This window comes from Chelonoidis abingdonii, chromosome 5 (genome assembly GCF_003597395.2).
Source record: "Chelonoidis abingdonii isolate Lonesome George chromosome 5, CheloAbing_2.0, whole genome shotgun sequence".
NCBI lineage: Eukaryota > Metazoa > Chordata > Testudines > Testudinidae > Chelonoidis > Chelonoidis abingdonii.
The window spans coordinates 109,126,734-109,145,316 of NC_133773.1; the positions used below are offsets into that span (position 1 = coordinate 109,126,734).

Genomic DNA, 18,583 nt, shown 5'->3' on the forward strand with positions numbered 1-18,583 from the left:
GGATTGATTGTGGGCAAAGTAATCATTGATTTTTTGCTACTTTTGATGTGTGATTGGTATTTCTGCTCCTTGGTTGGACTACAAAAACTTAAGACAGGAAAATACATTACCAATAAGTAAGAATGAATAATTCAATAGTGAATGCTCACTCATATAGGATAGTCAGTATGACATCAAAGGGAACATTCACAAAGTAAAGTACTGGACTACCCAAATGGCTATTAAGAAAAGCTTTCCTTTGAATGAAACAAACAAACAAACAAACAAAAAGTCTTCAAAATTTGTGGCGAGAAGCAAAAACAGAGAAGGTAACTAACTTGTTCAGTCACATGGCAGGTCAGTTGCAGAGGGACTCAGGATTTCTATTCCCCATCTAGTGCCCTAACTACTGGACAGAACTGCCTCAAGGTCCATCTCTCCAGTACTCATGGTATCATGCCGTTAGTAAAACAGACAAGGTTACACAAACATTTTAGGTAGAGTAGACACAGGCCCTTCAGCGGGTTGAAATGACAAAAAGTTTATACTGTACATATTATGGGGTAACCGAAGTTGAATTAACACATACAATATTTGCACTGATATTTTTTACTTGTCAAATTTCAGATTTATTCAGACATTAAATGTGACACTAAAAATCATTATCCATTTACGAAATGAAGCAAAACCATAAGAATAAAAAACAGGAAGACACTGTACAGAAAATCTCCAACAGTGACATTTTCCTCAGAAGAATCTCAGAAAAGTGACTGTAAATGTGAACAAAGATTTAATTCCCAAAACTCAATCGCTTCCAGTGATAAACCAATCACACTAATGGGAGACAGGGTAAACTTGTAATGGTGAATGAAATGTAACATGCCGCACAATGCCAAATAAATACTCCAGTTGCATTTTTTTAAAGCAGTAGTGACATACAGTGGATTATGCAAGTACTGTGCGTGAATATATATATACAGGGATGGGGGAAATCTCAGACCTTGCTGCTTGTTTTAATTTAATGGGTAAATGTATAACCTCCAGGAGCTAAGAGCAAGTACAGTGCAGCAGAGTTTGCACTTGGTATGTCGGGGTAAGGGGGGAAGCATCAGCCCAACATGGCAGAATTCAGAGTATTATTCTGAATTAAAGTGCATATAGTTAAACTGTCTAGGTCTTTGCTGGTTGCTACTGTACTAAAAGAAAGATTTATGTTGGTATCCAAGGACTGGCCATGTTTCAGCTTTACAAAAATATTTACATTTTTACAGGCTTGAGATAAGGAACACAGAGTCAAGCTTTAATTGTGCTTGCCTTCCATTCAGATATTAATACATTTAAATTCAATCCACCATCCAACTTGTGATTTGGTAATAATATACATATATAAATGTACCTACACCCTCCCCCCCGCCAAAGAGACTTACTGAAAACATGTGCATCCGTATTGTTCCGTGTAGAAGAATGGGTCGGAAATATATAAGGCAAATAAAGTAATTCGCTTCTTCATCCAGTCAAAGGATATAAACAAGCTGTTAAATCAAAGGGTGGGATGTATGCGCCTTGGTTCAGGTCAGTTCACAACTTGCTAGGTTTTCATCTATGTATCGCTAACAAAACAAAAAAGTGCTCCTGATTAAATGAACACACTTCTCCCACCACAGGTTCTGTCATAGCAATTAGAAAGCAAGCAGAATACATATGGAAAGAATTAGGTTTAAATCTGAATAAGGAAGACTATTAGAAGCAGAGGTTGATCTTGTAGAGAGAGTGTAACAGGTACAGGCCTGTCACCCCCCAGGGCAGCATGTACTACTTCTATTCATACGACCAGCTTGGAGACATTTTTTAACCCTTTCTTGCCCGCTGGAATGAGAAAAATTGTAAGTTTCTCTGTTCAAACTCTTGTGCTCTACACTAATACGTACCTTCATAAGCCCTTTTAATGTCCAAAGAGTGGGAGTGACTCTCCCACTGCAGTAGAGGGAACAGCATACGCGGAGAACATACTTCTCTGGCACTGGCAAAACTCAGTTTCACAGTTGTGCAGAAACAGTGGAACAGCATGCAAAACCACTTTATATTTGTGAAAGAGCAAGAATTGGCTGATAAAATAAGCAAGATGGTAGACAGAAAAGCTTGTTTATTTGGCAGACAGAGCAATTGGGAATACTTTAAAGGTTAATATTGTTAAAGTAACAGCTTCAAAATAAATCTAATCTAAGATCTAAAGGAGTAGGTGCAGCTTCAGATCAGGTCTGTCTTCATGGATAAAGAAAGGGTCTCAAAAATGCGAATTAGGGGGCAAGCACCTTCTACTGAAGCTTCAAACGAGAGTTGAGCCATAAACTTTGAGCATGCAAACTCATGCCAACATGAAATCCTTGCTACAGAGAAAGAATTATCTGGAGGTACACCAATAACAGTGTGTTCTTAGGCTGTCACCAGTAGAATGTTTTTGTCCATACTATCCAGAAGTAGTAACAGACACTACAGTCTCTCTCAAATTTAGCAGGATATAGCTACCTTTCAGAAACTCCTTCCTCTTGCAGTGTTAACCTCTCATGCACCTAGCTATCAGGTACATAATTTGCCTAATTTTATCCTGAGCAGAAGGCACATGGAACCTGAAATAGTGGCATCTTCTGCCGACGAACAGTTGGAAAAGGTCAGCAAACCTTGTTTGTCCTACGCTTTCAGCAACGTTCTGCAAGAAGAGAAGCAAACACACATACACAGGAGGTCCCTGGAGAAGCAGCTACAGCAGCTATATGGCATCAAGTGATTCTCTGTACTGGCTTCAGCAAGTAGAAAAAAATGCATCTCCCCATCTAACCCTATTCACTGGAAGTCTGATGGGAAAAGGCACCACCGACTGGAAAACATGTTTTAATGTAACCTGCCTGAGATATATTTGTGCCTATAAAAATATATTTATGACTATAAAATGGCATATTTGGCCTCCTTTCTCCCCACTCTTTGTTACTTGAGTTCTTGGATTGTAAGCTTTTTAGGGGTGCCTACCTATTTACACGGCCTAGCACAATGGGCTCCCAATCCTGATCATGGCCTCTGGGAACCATCATAATATATTCAATAAAAAACCCTTATCTCCTACTTCAGATAATCCTCAGAGCATGATTTTAGACAGATATCCCAGAAGCCACTCTGATCATAGAGACAATATTGGCTGAGAGCGTCAGAGAGTTCTGTGCCATTCAAGGCTGTCTAGGAGGACTGGCAAGTCTCCAAGAGCACTTCAATGGTTGCCTTGCCAACTGGACTCATTGACTGTCAGCCAATCCAAATAGTTGAAGTGGAAAGACACAGTTAGCTGAGCACAGGAAAACCTGTAGGTCATTTGAAGTACACCACACTCCTCTATCTACAGGATATGGACATATGCCATATCCCTCCACAGGAAGGTTAGATTTGCTGAAGTAGTTTGCCAGGAAGAATCCACTGTCAACGCCAGTGATCAAAACTGAGCTTTTTCTTCTGGCAAGCAACTTCTAAAGTCTGGCTGCACTAGCGTGGAGGGCAACCAAGGTTCCGAGAGCCACCCATCTGTCTGATCAGATATTTAAATTATGAGCTTTAACAGGATGGCATTGTTCAACATCTTCTTTAGAAGGATAAGGGGTAATGCGTCCAGAGTAGCCAGGTTAGTGGCAGGGGTAGTGAATTATATTCTGGATAAGTTTGAGATGGCAAGCTGCCTAAACTTAACAATAAACCATCAGTAACAGAAATCTGAAATAATTATGCTTAAAAGCTCCAACACAGAAGAGATGCTGCTTTTCTGGACATATTAACTTTAGCTGGTAATTTCGATATTCTTTAGTTTTTCATAGGGCATAGTAAAGGTTTCTGCTAAAAATACTACCACTGTCTTGCAAATGCATATAAACTAAGAGAATGGGACCTTCATGCAAAAACAGGAAAGCTATGTTTTGCTTCAAGTTTAAACAAATGGTTAAAGGTTTTGTTAACGTCTCCTTACCAGCAATCTGTTTAGGCAGTCAATGAATTCATTGTTTTCTACAGTACAGCGTGTATGTACTGGCAAGGTTTGAACTCCTAATCACAGAAGTCCAGTCACAGCAGCAGCTACTGAGGCCGCTAACACAACCCCATAGCAGAACTGAAGAGATCTAGTCATCACAGGATAAATTGCTTGTGTTCACTAGAGCAAAAATATTTCTTTGGAATTCACCTCAAAGAAAACTGTTGCTCAGCATTAAACATTTTCAGACAAACGGAATAAAAAAGGCACTGTTACTCAGTACATTTTGTTCATCTAAATGTAAAAAATGGTGATGGTTTTGAACAACTAGCCACTGTTTTCCTAAGAAGGCTTCTTTGTTACCCAATGGTAATTTAATGCCTTATGATAAAAGCTTGTTTAATGTAAAAGCTGCTTTATCTGAAGCATGTCTTGATTCTCACTTTACAGTCTTTAAATTACACTATTTCATAATAATCTATGTATGTTATAAAATTAATAGACCATTTACTTCAGTCAGACATGTCTGAACAGCTAACTTCTCAAACTATACAAAATTAAACAGTATGAAATCCTACAAAGGGACAAAGATATTGTTAAAAGCTAATAACAAAAATAATTTATACACTTATAAGCATAAGCAACGTAGCCTATAGCAGGTTCAACAAACAGGTCCTCAGGAATATGTCTGAAAGAGAACATCAGCTAAAACCAGAACAATTACAAGCACAAGAATGTCTCCAATTTATTATCTTTACCATAGTACACATTTTCATAAACCAAACATCCTTTGTCTGTCAAAGTCTGTAAACAAGGGCTGTATTCTCCCCCTCCCCATTGTAAGCATGTGAATTTTTAAGTCTTTCAATCAAGTTTCATTCCATCGCTTGCATAAGGAATCAAGAGCTTCTTCTCTTGTTAAATTATCTATCTATTTTATCATACAGCCTGCAATGCAGTAAAATCACAGTGAAAGCCCTGGGGAAAAAATGATCTTTACAGCAGGACTTGAACCGTTCTAATAATAAATGCATCTAAGGAAGCGTCCCATAATAAAAGTGTGGGGTTTCCATTTCCAGAAATCAAGTCAATTAGAAATCCTAGATTCTACTTAAAAACCCCAAAAGATCTAAAAGTGTAAAGACCCATGTCCTCAGTCATTTATAAATCCTAGTTTCACTTGCAGAGATACTTTTCCAGTCTTGAAAACAGTAGTGCAATTTAATTAGTTTTACATCTTTTAAGTTACTTAAGTTCAGTAGGTAAATGTCATAGCTCTGTGGAAAGATAAGAAGATGATCTGGTAAACAAGAAATTTTGGCAAGCCCATGCAGGCTTACTAGTCCATTAAAGCTTGTCAGTCCAAAGTGGCATTTTTAAGAAGTTATCTATAACTAAAACCAAAGCAGAAATAAATAGGCAGAAAAAACTAAACTGTCTGAACTTCTGATTTCTCATTAACAGCTGGCATGATCTTTAAGGTTAGGATCATTTAAATAGTAGACAGTTGACCTACAGGGCATTCCACTATGATGTCCAGTCTGGAAGACCCAAATGGAACTTATGTTCCTGAAGTTTAGGATGCCTAACTTTGCCATTGTTATGGGTTACTTCTCTGTGCCTCACTTAGATTTTTTCTTAAAGAGGCTTTTAATTTTTGATGGCTTTTTGTTTTTCTCGCCATTCTGGCAGAGGTCCTGTGGGATGCTGCTGATCCTAGGGACAGTGGAGACTTCATGAATGGGTTTACTTTCACTGCTGGCTGAGAAAGAGGAGGTGTGGTGAGGCTTTGGGACTGGGATCCCACTAGAAAGCTGGTTCATGCTGCAGGACTTCTCCAGGATGCCATTGTACACTTTGTTCGCAGGACTAAATATCATGCTTTTAGTTTCTGTTAGGCCTGGGCAGTCAGGAGAACCCCTAGAAATATCTGCAGTTAGTGATGAGGAGTCTCCTGTGGATGATTCCTCTAGCGACAGCTCCTCCCGGGATACCTTTTGTGGAGATAGAGGTTGGTACATCTCAAGACTTGAAGGAGGAGACTGTTTTCTTCCAAAGGATGAGTTTAAGGAGTCACACTCTGAACCAGCATCCTGTACTTCCCTAAGTAATAGCAAAGAGAGAGAAAATAAACTGTTAGACAGAAATTGCCTTAATGAAATTAAGAGGAGAAAGAAACCAGTTTAAAATCTATGCCATTAGACTGCAACCACCCACTAAAAGTGGTAGGTAAATGCTGAACAGCTTAATTTACAATAAGAAAACCAGATCAGTTCATATCTCAGATCCACGAATGGCAGTTTTATGTATGTAACCTTGTAATCTGATACAGATGTGATAGTAATTTTAGGTATGTGTCACATTGCTACCAACTGGGCAAAAAACAGATTAAAACTACCAGAGACCACAATAAAATATTTATTTGATTGCCAATCGGTAAAAGAAGCTGAATGATTTTAATCTCAGCCAAAATAAGCATCAAGCTCAGTTCAGTCAATTGCACCTCACTGTAGAAGAGCAATAATCCTTGTCCAAATAAAGCATTAGCATATTCTCTTAAAAAGGATGGTTCTGGAAGAGTCACACTGAGGAGTTCCCTAAGACCCAAAGAACAAAGCAGCCTGAAGCAACTAAATTAGAAGGGTATTTTCATACTGGCATAAGCTTGAAAAAAAACATTTATACAATATGAAATTTACTTGGCCTGTGTTTTAGCTGTTAATGAAGCCAGTTCGTGTGATAACCTTAATCCTTCTGACTGATACAACAAGTGAAAGAATAATTGTGTATTTATGAGATGACAAGATACTGTGCCTAGGATTGACTGTCATGTCAAAAATTTTGAATGAATTTACTACAGAAACAAACAGGCGGAGAAGATTGGCTGTGAAAAAACAAAACCAGTAACGGAATAAATAAAGTTACAAAAGTCACAGAAGCAGCAGATTAATATATTTGAAAGTTAGATATCCTCACCTTTCAATATACAATCTAACTAGTCCATATATGACATGACTAAAGGAACTTAACTTTCTCCTAGGAGAAAGTGTAGGAACAGCAGCAAGCACTAAAGTCTGCTTTTGGTCCAGGTTAAAGCTATAAGCACAAACTATTGGAAAGAAACTGGATTAGTTCAGTATACCCAGGACAGTGGCAGCACTGAATTAAACCTTTTGCACTGGCTAATTAGACTCCGACTTTAAGGCCAGAAGGGACTATCCTGATCATTTTGTCTGATCTTCTGCACACTACAGGCCAGACAACCACACACCTGTAACAGATCCTTAACCTCTGGCTGAGTTACTGAGCCATGAAAAAAAGAAGGATTAGGAGGGATTTGATAGTAGCCTTCAACTACCTGAAGGGGGTTCCAAAGAGGATGGAACTATGCTGTTTTCAGTGGTGGCAGATGACAGAACAAGGAGCAATGGTCTCACATTGCAGTGGGGAAGGTCTAGATTGGACATTGGGAAAAACTATTCCACTAGGAGGGTGGTGAAGCACTGGAATGGGTTACCTAGGGAGGTGGTGGAATCTCCATCCTTAGAGGTTTTTAAAGCCCTGGCTGGGATAATTTAGTTGGGGTCTTCCTGCTTTGAGCAGAGGGTTGGATTAGATGATCTCCTGAGATCACTTCGAACCCTGATATTCTATGATTCTATAACTTCAAGTTACAGAGACTCCACCATTTACAATAGTTTCAAATTGCAAGTGACATGCCCCACGCTACAGAAAATAGTGAAAACTGCCAGGGTCTCTGCCAATCTGACCTGGGGGAAAATTCCTTCCAAACCCCAAATATGGAGATCAGTTAGACCTTGAGCTATGGGCAAGACCAGCAGCCAGGCACCTGGGAAAGAATTCTCTGCAGTAACAAAGAGCCCTCTCCATCAAGCATCCCATCACCACAACTGGTGATATTTGCTATTAGCAGTCACAGATTGGCTACACGCCATTGTAGGCAGTCTCATCATACCATTCCCATCATAAACTTACCAAGCTCAGTCTTGAAACTAGTTAGGTTTTTTGCCTGCACTGCTCCCCTTAGAAGGCTGTTTCAGAACCTCACTCCTTTATATTCACACAGTAGCATGAATAGCCCAATTGTTGTTCCATTTGGGCCCAATAACTTAATTTATATTATTCAGGTGGCTACTTCATCGCTTGACATAGTTCAACCTTTAACACTTCATAATTATTTAGAGCAATCCAACCAGAGTTCTAATAATTTTTGCTGTTTGTCATACCATTGTTTCTCAGCAGTGAAGTAAATTGCCTCTTCCTCCTCCTCAGTACGATAAAGAGCAGGGCAGCTTGACACTGACAGGATGTCAGGGTCAGGGGAATGCAAGGTATGTGGCGTATGTTGAGCACGTTGAGTATGCAGAGATTGTGGAGATGATGGCACAACATTTCGCCTTGAGCGACACACACTACTACTTCTTGCTAATGTGCTGGGAGGCTTTACAGTGGACCCTGGGGGAAGAAAAAAAACAAACCATGTTAATTTAAAATTAACATAATCTACTCTGAAAACCCTATCAGCAGATTCTCTCCCTGAGGGCAGGTACACCAGGTTAATGATTCTGGGAGCCAGTCTGCATCAGCCCCAGTGATTCTTAGAGTTCCTATGAGGCTGCTCTCAGTTGACTCTTAGGGCATGTCTACACTACAAAATTAAGTTGACATACAGCCACCGCAGTAATGAAAGCGGTGTTTCATGTCCACGGTGCCCTTCTTCTGTCGGCGGTGCCCATCCTTACCAGGAGCACTGCCACTGATTTACTTATGTGGGGCATTGAGAGCCCTGGGGCCACGGGGCTCCAGCTGTGAGGCCTGGGGCAGTAGGGCTGACAACCAACAGAGGATGTAAATAATGCTGTGTCTACACAAACACTGCATTACCCTAACTACATCAACTTAAGCACTATGCCTCTCACGGAGGTAGAGTTATTAAGTCGATGCAGTGGACGACTTACATCGTTGGGAGCTACATTTTAGTATAGACGCTCTGTAGTGTAGACCAGGTCTCAGGTATGGTTCTTAATGGATGATAGGGGTAACAAAGCTCTGCCTTTGACCATTTGCATCCAGATTCTGACCTCTGTGCTTCCTGGGAAGCCCAAAGAGGCCAAATCTCATTTGAGAATCTGGCTCTACATGTTTATAGACTAGAAAGGGTGGTGCTGAATTAGTATGAAATACATAATTATTCTCATCCATCCTAATTTTGTGGTCATTCAAACCTTGCAAAAGTGAGAAGCTTTCTGAATGAGCACCAGAAGCACCACTGTTTTTAAGATACTGTCACCTAACCAAAAAGATGGATGGAAGTAAACAACACAAATTACAATCATGAATGCTACAGTCATTAAATGTGATTTATTTTTCTAGAACTGCATTAGTGCACTCTCTCAACAGGAGTGCCAGTCAAAATGAAAGCAAGCAAAACACGTTTGTACAACTTCATTTGTAATGGGACCTTTTTTTCTATTTGATAATTCATTTTTCAAGATCTACTACTACACCAGTCCATTCCTCCCTGCCAGCAGATGGTGACAGCAAAGCAAAAGAAAGGCCTGATAGGAGGCTGCAGTCACTGCAGTTTCTGGAAACCTTCCAATCTGGTTTCAGTTTGGAAAGCATGCAGATTAGCAATGCTCTCATGTGGAAGGGGGCCAATGGAACTACTTCAAGACTCTATGTTGTGGACAAGTTTCCTCCAAGTTTTCCATACCAAGACTACTGTAGTTTGTATTGTCTCTCTTGGACAAAAAAGGCCATGCCTAGCCAGGGGGCAATTTTGCCTACTCAACTAAAAATGTCAGAAAACCCAAGAATTTTGCAGACAAGTCTGGACTGACGCCATTTGCACTTTTCTTCCTAGGATGCTGTGTTAACCTTGTATAAACTATATTCTCCCTTCCTGTGTATTAACTAGGCAGAAGTCTAAATATAAATATGTAAGCAAACAAGACAGACAAGGACAAGGCATTGACCTCTACTTGCTGGAATCTCACATTCAGTTTTGTTACCATCCTACTTTCAGAGGTGAAGGTCACTGGGAAAATGATGCAACTAGCAGTACCTGACCTAAACATATCAGATATCTCTGCTCCTCAGTGGGAGATGATGAGAGCATGCAAGCCAGACCAGGGAAGTGAGTTTGGGTCCAGAGGCGAAAGTGCCCTTGTTCACAGCTGACCTTTCTTCAGCACAATATGAGCATCAGACAGAGCCTACTTTTCATTTCTATCCTCTGACTCCATAGAACATAACATAAGAACAGCCGTACCAGGTCAGACCAAAGGTCCATGTAACTCCTGTGCATCTAACTCCCTTAGGAGCCTTTTAAAATACAGTGCTGGTATTTTCAAAGGAAATTATAATCAACAAGAAATTGTAGAAGTAATTGTCACAAAATTTTATCCCTTTTTCAGTTTGATTTGTGTGTGTGTGCTGAAACAGTCAAGTGTAAGCTCATCTCAATTCATCTTCACTATCTAGTTAATCCCAGCTACAATAAGATGGTCTCTCTTAGTAATGCAATGACTCAAGTCAGACATCACAGTGGTCTGACTCTCCAGCATGTACAATTGCCTCCCAGCACAAAAACATTCTCTTTGGAAGCTTTCTTGGACACCACCACTTTTTTGTTCCAGTCATTAAAGAATGCTTGGAAAGCTGTGTAGCACACATCCTCCCACAGAAAGTATCATCTCTCTTCCTACCTGCTTGTCTGATTTGACAGAAACTCCTGCCCTTCCATAATGGTAGGGTGATGGGCCAAGAGCAAAGTTACAGGGTAAATTTAGGATTATGGATTTTACTTGAAAAAACCTGTTACCTATTTATGGTGACCAGATTGAGGTTATTCTTTTTTTCAGAATGAAGAGTAGAAGGAAATAGTTTTTACTGCTTCACTTTACCTTTATTTCAACTCCCAGCCCATTTACTGTACTTTCTATCTAAAGTTTTCTTTGAAGATGTCCATCACTATTACCTTACGTTTTGTTCTGCTCCTGTCTCTACTTCCTGCACTCCTCCTCCTGAGGTTGCTTTTCTGCTGAATTTCTGTGCTGTAGGTTGCTCAATTTTCCCTTTACTGGTAACTCGTCTCACCACTTGAAGTCTCTCCCCCACTCCTGCTTCCCTTCCTCAATATCTCCCTTTGGAGTATATGCCACATACCATGAAACTGTGCAACTATTGGAGGGGTGTCCTCATCTAAGTCATCAACTCCCCCAGCAATTGGGTAAGGTGGAATGGAGACTCGGGGCATCACCACCCAACTGTGATCAGAGTAGAGAGAGGATGTCAGGCTTGGTAATCCTGAGTTGTGTGCTATCTGAAAGCCACAGATCTTCTCAATCTGCTGCCATCGATAGAGACGCTCTCGCAAACATGTCGTCAATTCAGAGAGTGCTTTCCTGGAAAAATAAAAACAACATTGAACTTAGTTACTACGTCACTGGACTAAAACTTGAATGCTGGACGTAGTATGGAACAGTAACAGTATAATCAGTGCAGCATTTCAGAAAGCAATCACCTATTCTTAGGACTGTGCAAAAACTCACATTACATCATCTTCTGACAGCAGATTTTTACTTAAAGTACAACATTAAAATGCTGAATTCCTTCTTATCATTTTCTTAGTGAACTTCACTGTTTCTGGCATAAAAGAAAGCAAGGGACAATATACATCTAGTCAATGCTCTTACTTTGCTTCAAGGATTTTGTGGTCCACCTCATCTAGGGAGGAGCTGTGTGCAACATGTAATGTCCCAAATACAGTGCTTCTCTTCTTTTTAATTTTTTCTGCCTAAAATGTAGGATAAACAAGAAGCCAAAGGCTGTATAAATAATGCAGATAACAAAAAATAATTTGAGAGGACAAAAAGGCAGTAAATATCTGAATGAAACTGTACTTTTACATTCTGACTGCAGAAAATGTAAGTAATCAACATTCTATCCTATCTGAATACTCTATATCCAACAAAATGGACAGGTCTGTGAGTCTTCAGCACATTAACATACTGAAGCAACTCAAAAGTAAATTACCTCGTCTTTAGCAATCGCTAGTTGCATTTCTGCATTTTGTCTTTTAATATTGTAGTACTGAACTTCAACCTCATGTGTTAATTGGAGCCATTTCTGCAATGCATCAGGAACAGACCAGTTACTTCTCAGCTCGAACTCCTTCTCGGCCTTCTTTAAAGCCATGCGAACCTAGCAGTCAAAAGAGATGAAAAAGTCACTGAGATAATTTTCCTAAGACTGAAGTAAAAAGGAGTGTGCCACAAATACTGCTGTGATTACCTCTAAAACGCATTTTTCATGCAACCATACTCTGGGATCATGTAGCTCTGGCATGTGGTTCTTTGCTCTCAAGAGTAAGTTGTGAGAAGTTTCTGAAAAGTCATGCTGTGGATTTGCATATACTGTACCAGCCTCAAACTTTCTGTTCCTATTTTACCTTGGTGACCAAGCTGAAATTAAGACTTACTGATATGCCACAACTAATTTCTAATACTATACATTAGATTCACACTAAAGAAAATATAAGCAACAGCCTGGTAAAGACACCAGCTGCTTCTGTTCTGGTAGCAAGAAGGAAACCTCCTTCATAGGTCTAGTCTTGGCATTGTTTGGCCCATGTACATTATGTACAGGGACTTAAAATATGAAAAATTGTTATTTTAAATATGTTTCAGTAGCATATCTACAGGGGTCCATACGCTTCACAAGTTTTAATAGTGGTCAATGTATATGCTTTTTCTAGGGCTGTAAAGAAATGAAAGATTCAGAGGCTTATAGGATGCTTCCAGGACAATAAACCTAGCATCACAGAAATAACACTTGAAAAAAAAAATAAATAAAAATACCTCTCTCCAGTAAACTAAACCACAATAAAACCAGGAAATTAAGTTAAGAGAACTGAGATGTTCCATAGTTCATAAATACCTGTACTAGTTCTTCCTCTGCATACTTGAGTCTGCTCAGCTCACATTCGGCTCCCTCCCTCAACTCCCTTAGTCGATAAGCTTCTCGTTTTGCATCACTGATTTCATCCATCATTTTGCGCTCTAGGTTTTGTTTTTCTACAGCAACATTTCTGTTTTCTTCCTGTGCCTTCTCAAGCCTTAAGAACACAATTAAGCAAAAAGGTGAGAAACTACTCAAAGCAGTGGTTAAAGATGCAGTGTTCTGGTAAAGAATGAAGCCTATATAGATTGTATGTAACATGTCAATATAATTTGCAGCATTTATATCCAAATTCAATCATAAATCAGCCTCAAATACCCCATATCTAACTTATCAGTTTTAATGATAATCTCCTTCATATATACTTTAAGGGTATGAAAGTAGACAAAAATACCAGGCTTAAAATAAGAGTTACTGCCTTAACTATGGAGGAGGCACTCTTTCTCTATACTGGTAGAAAAACAGTAAACAATTTTCAGTGAAGGTCTGTCTGAATCTCATGTGCTCAAAAAGCTGTAAGAAAGATGCTACAAGAAGTTTTCTTCCACAACAAAACAGGATAAGAAACAGTTTATCCCAAATTCAGCCATAATCTCCCGTAATAATGCTTGTTTCCTACATCAACATGTAAAGTAACAGATTAACTCACCACTGTCCCTTTTATATTCATCTGACCCATCACTGTATCCATTTCTCTTTCCTCTCCATTGCTCAGCTCTCACATTACAGTTTAAAATGTCAAGGAGATATTTCAACACGCCACACACAGATATGTTCATTAAGACTGCAGTTAAATGTGTGCAATGAATTGAGGAAGGTGCACAAAACTCAATGCCTGTTCTAGTCAAATTGTTATCTTTCACTTTATTGCTTTAAATGCTAAACATCATTACCTCAAAATATAAAGCTTAGACAAATCACTGAACACTTAAACCTTTTCAGTTCACATACCTCTCCTGCACATCAAGAAGGCTTTGCTCTGCTGTCTGGAGGCTTTCTAGATCTTTCATCATTTTTGTGATGTGCTCTCTTGAGGTCTTGTTCTGAGTATGTGCAAACCAGTAGCCTCCAAAACCAATCACTATAGAAATTGCTAGTACAAAATCCTTCATCCAGTTGTGAGATGGGCCTGTACAAATAGTTAAAACAATCAAGTACCGTGCAGATTTAATAGGTGCACTATCGAAATCACTTCTTTTCAGTACATAAAAATAGTGCAACTTGGAGCTCAAAGGGAGATTCCAGATCATTTAACCAGAAAGATCTCTCCACATCCCCACTGAAATTACTTTGGAGGCATTCTAACACAAACCCAACAGCTCTGTTTCTAATACTATATTCTATCTATGAGAGATTAACTTAAATGCTTACCGTATACTGAAAAGAATGAATCTTCTACATGATAATTACACATTGACTCTTCATTAAACATTTCTATTTCACAGGCTACAGTATAGCTTAATCCATTATCAAATTATCTGGCTAGTGAGTGCTGGGTCTGATCCTACAGTTCCTCTTCTGCTTGCAAAAAAACTGTCCTTAATTTCCATGGGAGTTCCTCAAGGGAATGGGTGAATGATGGGGCTCAGACTAACAAAGTGAATTTTACAAGGTCAATATGAATCTAAAGTTTGGTTACCCAGCTAAAAAGATATGGTTGTCATTTTCTTTTATATTAAAAAATAGTATTTAAAGTATCCAAAAAAGCATTTAATAAATGAATTGATGCTGTACGCTGCATCCTCAGGAATAAGGAAGAGATCTCATCTGACTTTTAAAATACTGCTTGTAACAGGTTTACAGACTCGGAAGCAACATTTGGGAAACAAGGATTCAACAGTATAAAACAGATTATAGCTTTCACTGTATACTCTATACTCCTCTCATACATATTTCAATAGGCTAATGTTTAAAAGTATTCGTGGGAACACCGTGTGCCTATTTTAAGGCCACAGATGACAACTAGCTTCCTGCCTCAGTTACCCCGTAAATAGCACAAACAAGTTCTGACATCCCACACCACACTTGAAAGTGTACATTTAATTGGGCACCCGCATTCTCCTGAGTGCAGAACTGGGTGCAGCTGCTTATCAGCATTCCAAAGGAGGAAGTTAATAAGGCAGCAGCCTGGGACGGCCAATCATCTGTTCTTTCAGCCATGCTTAGGAAGAAAGACAGGTATCTAGTTTTCACGTGCAGCCTCTTGTCTCAGTTAATGCACCCGAGACCTTTAAGTGCAGATCAGCAGCTTGCCAATTTGATGGCAAGTAATTAAATTTCACTTGCCCAAACTGAGTTTTGCTGCTTGTGAACACCAAGAATTTTCCTTATCTGGTTGGGTCCTGGGCTTGTCAAGTCAGATGTGTGTGTGTGTAAAATATTTTAGATTAGATTTTACAATACCTTTTAAACAATTATGCCTAGCATTTCTAATTTGCACAGTTGTGGTACTGTGAAGGAAGGACAGATATAACTGCACACGTGGAGACTTCACAATGTCTCAACAGGTACCCAAGATTCGCACATGAATCAATATGAATGATCTTCTCTAACACAGAGGTTCTCACACTGTGGTTCACGAGCTCTACTCAAGTGGTCTGCAGATAGTTCCCTCTAAGGTGCACGCCTGAGTGGCTGCACATAAGGGAATAAAGGGCCACCCACCTAATTAGTGGAGCCATGCAGGCATGGCTCCACTAATTAGGTGCCTGGACCCTGGAGAAGATGCACATATAAGGTGAGGTGGTGGCCTTGGGGGGAATAAGGGGTAGGTGGGGGGGATAGTGGGATGAGAAGAGGGGTTTAGGGAGGAATTTGGATGTGCAGGACTGCAACCGCCAGAGAAAAAGAGGTGACTTTCCCCAGCTCCAGGTCTGCGGCTGCCAGGGAGAGATGGCCCTCTTTCCCAGCCTCAGCTCTGTGGCTGCTGTGGCAGGGGTAAGACCCACCCCACCCTCTTTCCCAGGCCCAGCTCGGGAGCTGCCATGGTGGGGGAGAGAGGGCACTTCCATCGCATTAGAAAGGTGAGACTACTGATATTAAAATGAGTTGTGTGCTTTTTTGTAGAACAAAAGAAACGTTAATTATGATTATTTTTTTTAAATACAGCACTTTACAATAGTTTGCTAACAGTACAAACAACATTTGCAAAGATCACTTATTGGTCCGCCAAGACCCTCAGCAATTTCAAAGTGATCCGTGGGAACAAAAAAAACATTTGCGAACCACTGCTAACACAAACTGGTTCTAGATAGCACCTGGCAGATGAGCTTCCCTAGAGGACATTATCCTTCAGAATTGCAGTATCCTCCTCAAACAGCATATATGAAACGACAGGCCTCACTTGTCAATCCACTAAAGTCTGTACATGTTACAGAGCAAGAAATAATGTGGTAAGTTGAAAAAGATCATTTGTTAACCAGATGGAACAAAAACAAGATTACAGAAAGGCGGGACTCATGCTATTGAGGAGATATTTCTGTACAAATAAAAGAGTTTTGCAATAAATGTTGCACTGGAAGTTAATGTTCCATCTAATCTCACTTTCAATAATTCGACTGCAGGAGTCATTTATCCATATGCAGTTCTGACATGTTCATCTGGACCAACGTGCATATATTATCAAGTGTTTCAGAAAGTGTGCTGCGACCCTTGAATCAATAGACAACACTAAAATAAGTGATTACAGAAGCTCAAGACAAAGTCATACTTCAGGTTCCAAGTAATTGTCTCATAAACTGAGGCCAATGAAATGCCCTGTAAAGAAAATAATCTTGGATACTATCATGAAGGCCAAAATGAAACTGATTTTTATACAATTTTTTTTTCCTGTACAAAAGGTATTTGAAAATGGATAAGAAGTCAATAATGCTTCTTTTTAAATGAGACATTACCAGAAATCTATTGCATGAACTCCTTTCTTAACAATTTTTCTAGGAGCCGCCTGAAGTTTTGTGAAGCAAAGGGTATAAGCTACATTTTAACAAAAATGTAATGTTTCTATTAACTCAAAATATTAATTTTAAAAAAAAACTTCCCAAACTTGTGGCTTTGTGCTGCATCCATTATCCTATCTGACAATTTAATAGAGCCTACACTGTGGAACATCTAAGAGTTTGGTCTTGTCTAGGAAAAGTGGTTGGTTTTAAGTCAAGCTTAGCTAATGCGCATTAGCTAAGTCCAACTTACATTAATTTTTTTCCTAGAGTAAATTCAGGGTAACAGGTTTAACTTGACTTTAATCATACTGGTTAAATTAAGCAAAATATTACCCAGTTTCCCAACCAAGAAAATAATCAAGTTAAGGTTGGGCTTAACTAGCACATTAACCAAAACCCAACAAAATCAAAGATTCAGAGCACATTAGGTCAATACAAAAAATATTTCAAGAATTTATTAGACTATTGGGTGACACACTAAAATTAGTACTTTATACTACTATACAAAGAAGGACAGTTAGATTGCCTATTCTGAAGTCTTCATTGTCTTAGCTGATGTCCCACAACTGCGAGCTGAATAACGAACCAATATATTGACCAAGTGGAGTGAGGTATAATCTCAGTCTAAGAGCAAAAAATTGGTGTTTGAATTCTTAGAGCTACAAGTTAGAAAAACTAGATAATACTAACGTGCGAGAGGTCCAAATAAAACGACATCCAATGCCTTCAGCTGAAGTTTCTGTCTGTGGCTCCGTTCAATGATTTTCAGATGAGAGATCATAAAAGCAGGTTCATTTACTGCTATCCTGTTCATAATAAATCAAATGTAATTCTCACACACGTTCATGTAAGATATACACAGAAATATACTGCAGAAGAATTACTGTGGCACGTTAATCTATTTGCAATTTATACGGATAATATTTACACAGTTAACATGAGTTATATCTCTTGCTATCTCTATCACTAAAAATTTATGACTTATGTTATCAAAGCATTACACTATGTAGTAATGGTTTTCTGCAACCACCACTAACTAAATCCATTTTGTAGAAGTTAACTGCAACGGCTTATGTGCAGCCTGATGGCATGAAGTCCCTTAACATACTTAATACTTGTAAAAATCCAACAGTTAACATTGAAGGGAAAAGTCTGCAAAGTCTTTTCATGTCCACACTGGCAATGTGTTTCTACTAAGCTGAATACATGTGTAGTTTTTCAACAGAAATTAGCTACCACAAAGCTAAGTGATTGATATTGAAATATGTTGGTAGCATATTATTTTTAAAAGGAAGAAAGTAATGAAACTGAGGTAGGGAACACTGGCTGGAGCCAAATGACTTTCAGGAATATTTTGGCAGAAGAAAATTGAAATTCTGGTTCCCTGGCCTTTCAGAATTGCAGGCCTACATCAGTTCTCTTATACCTGAGCACAGCCTGCCAGTATTAAATTTAGATAATTATCCTGCACAGACAAGCTAGAGAAAATGCTGTCCAACAGAAAAATATAATAAGGGTTTTTAAACTAATCCAGAAGAGAAGGTTCACCTGGGAAGTGTTGTTCCTTTGACACTACTGTCTTTAAAATTCTTCTCATACTGGGGCAATTCAACAAATTCTACCAGCCACTGAAGAGTCTCCTCTTGAGTCCAGTTGTGAACTGCAAGACAAAAGA

At 39.2% G+C, this 18,583-nt stretch overlaps 1 protein-coding gene across 2 annotated transcripts in view; it reads right to left on the reverse strand.

The window, feature by feature from the left end:
- Positions 1–588: 588 nt before the first annotated feature.
- Positions 589–18,583, reverse strand: part of STIM2 (stromal interaction molecule 2) — a 144,029-nt gene continuing 126,034 nt past the window's right edge. Inside the window, exons 4-12 of one of the 2 annotated variants that reach the window (XM_032806620.2) lie at positions 18,457–18,568; positions 17,599–17,714; positions 13,922–14,099; positions 12,950–13,127; positions 12,047–12,214; positions 11,707–11,807; positions 11,177–11,415; positions 8,233–8,461; positions 589–6,088 (exon numbers count right to left, since the gene is read on the reverse strand). In XM_032806620.2, the coding sequence (XP_032662511.1) occupies positions 5,608–6,088; positions 8,233–8,461; positions 11,177–11,415; positions 11,707–11,807; positions 12,047–12,214; positions 12,950–13,127; positions 13,922–14,099; positions 17,599–17,714; positions 18,457–18,568 (1,802 nt within the window). In that variant the 3' untranslated portion in view covers positions 589–5,607. Of the gene's footprint in view, positions 6,089–8,232; positions 8,462–11,176; positions 11,416–11,706; positions 11,808–12,046; positions 12,215–12,949; positions 13,128–13,921; positions 14,100–17,598; positions 17,715–18,456; positions 18,569–18,583 lie in introns of those variants that run through there. The other variant, XM_075066542.1, reaches the window with a different exon arrangement.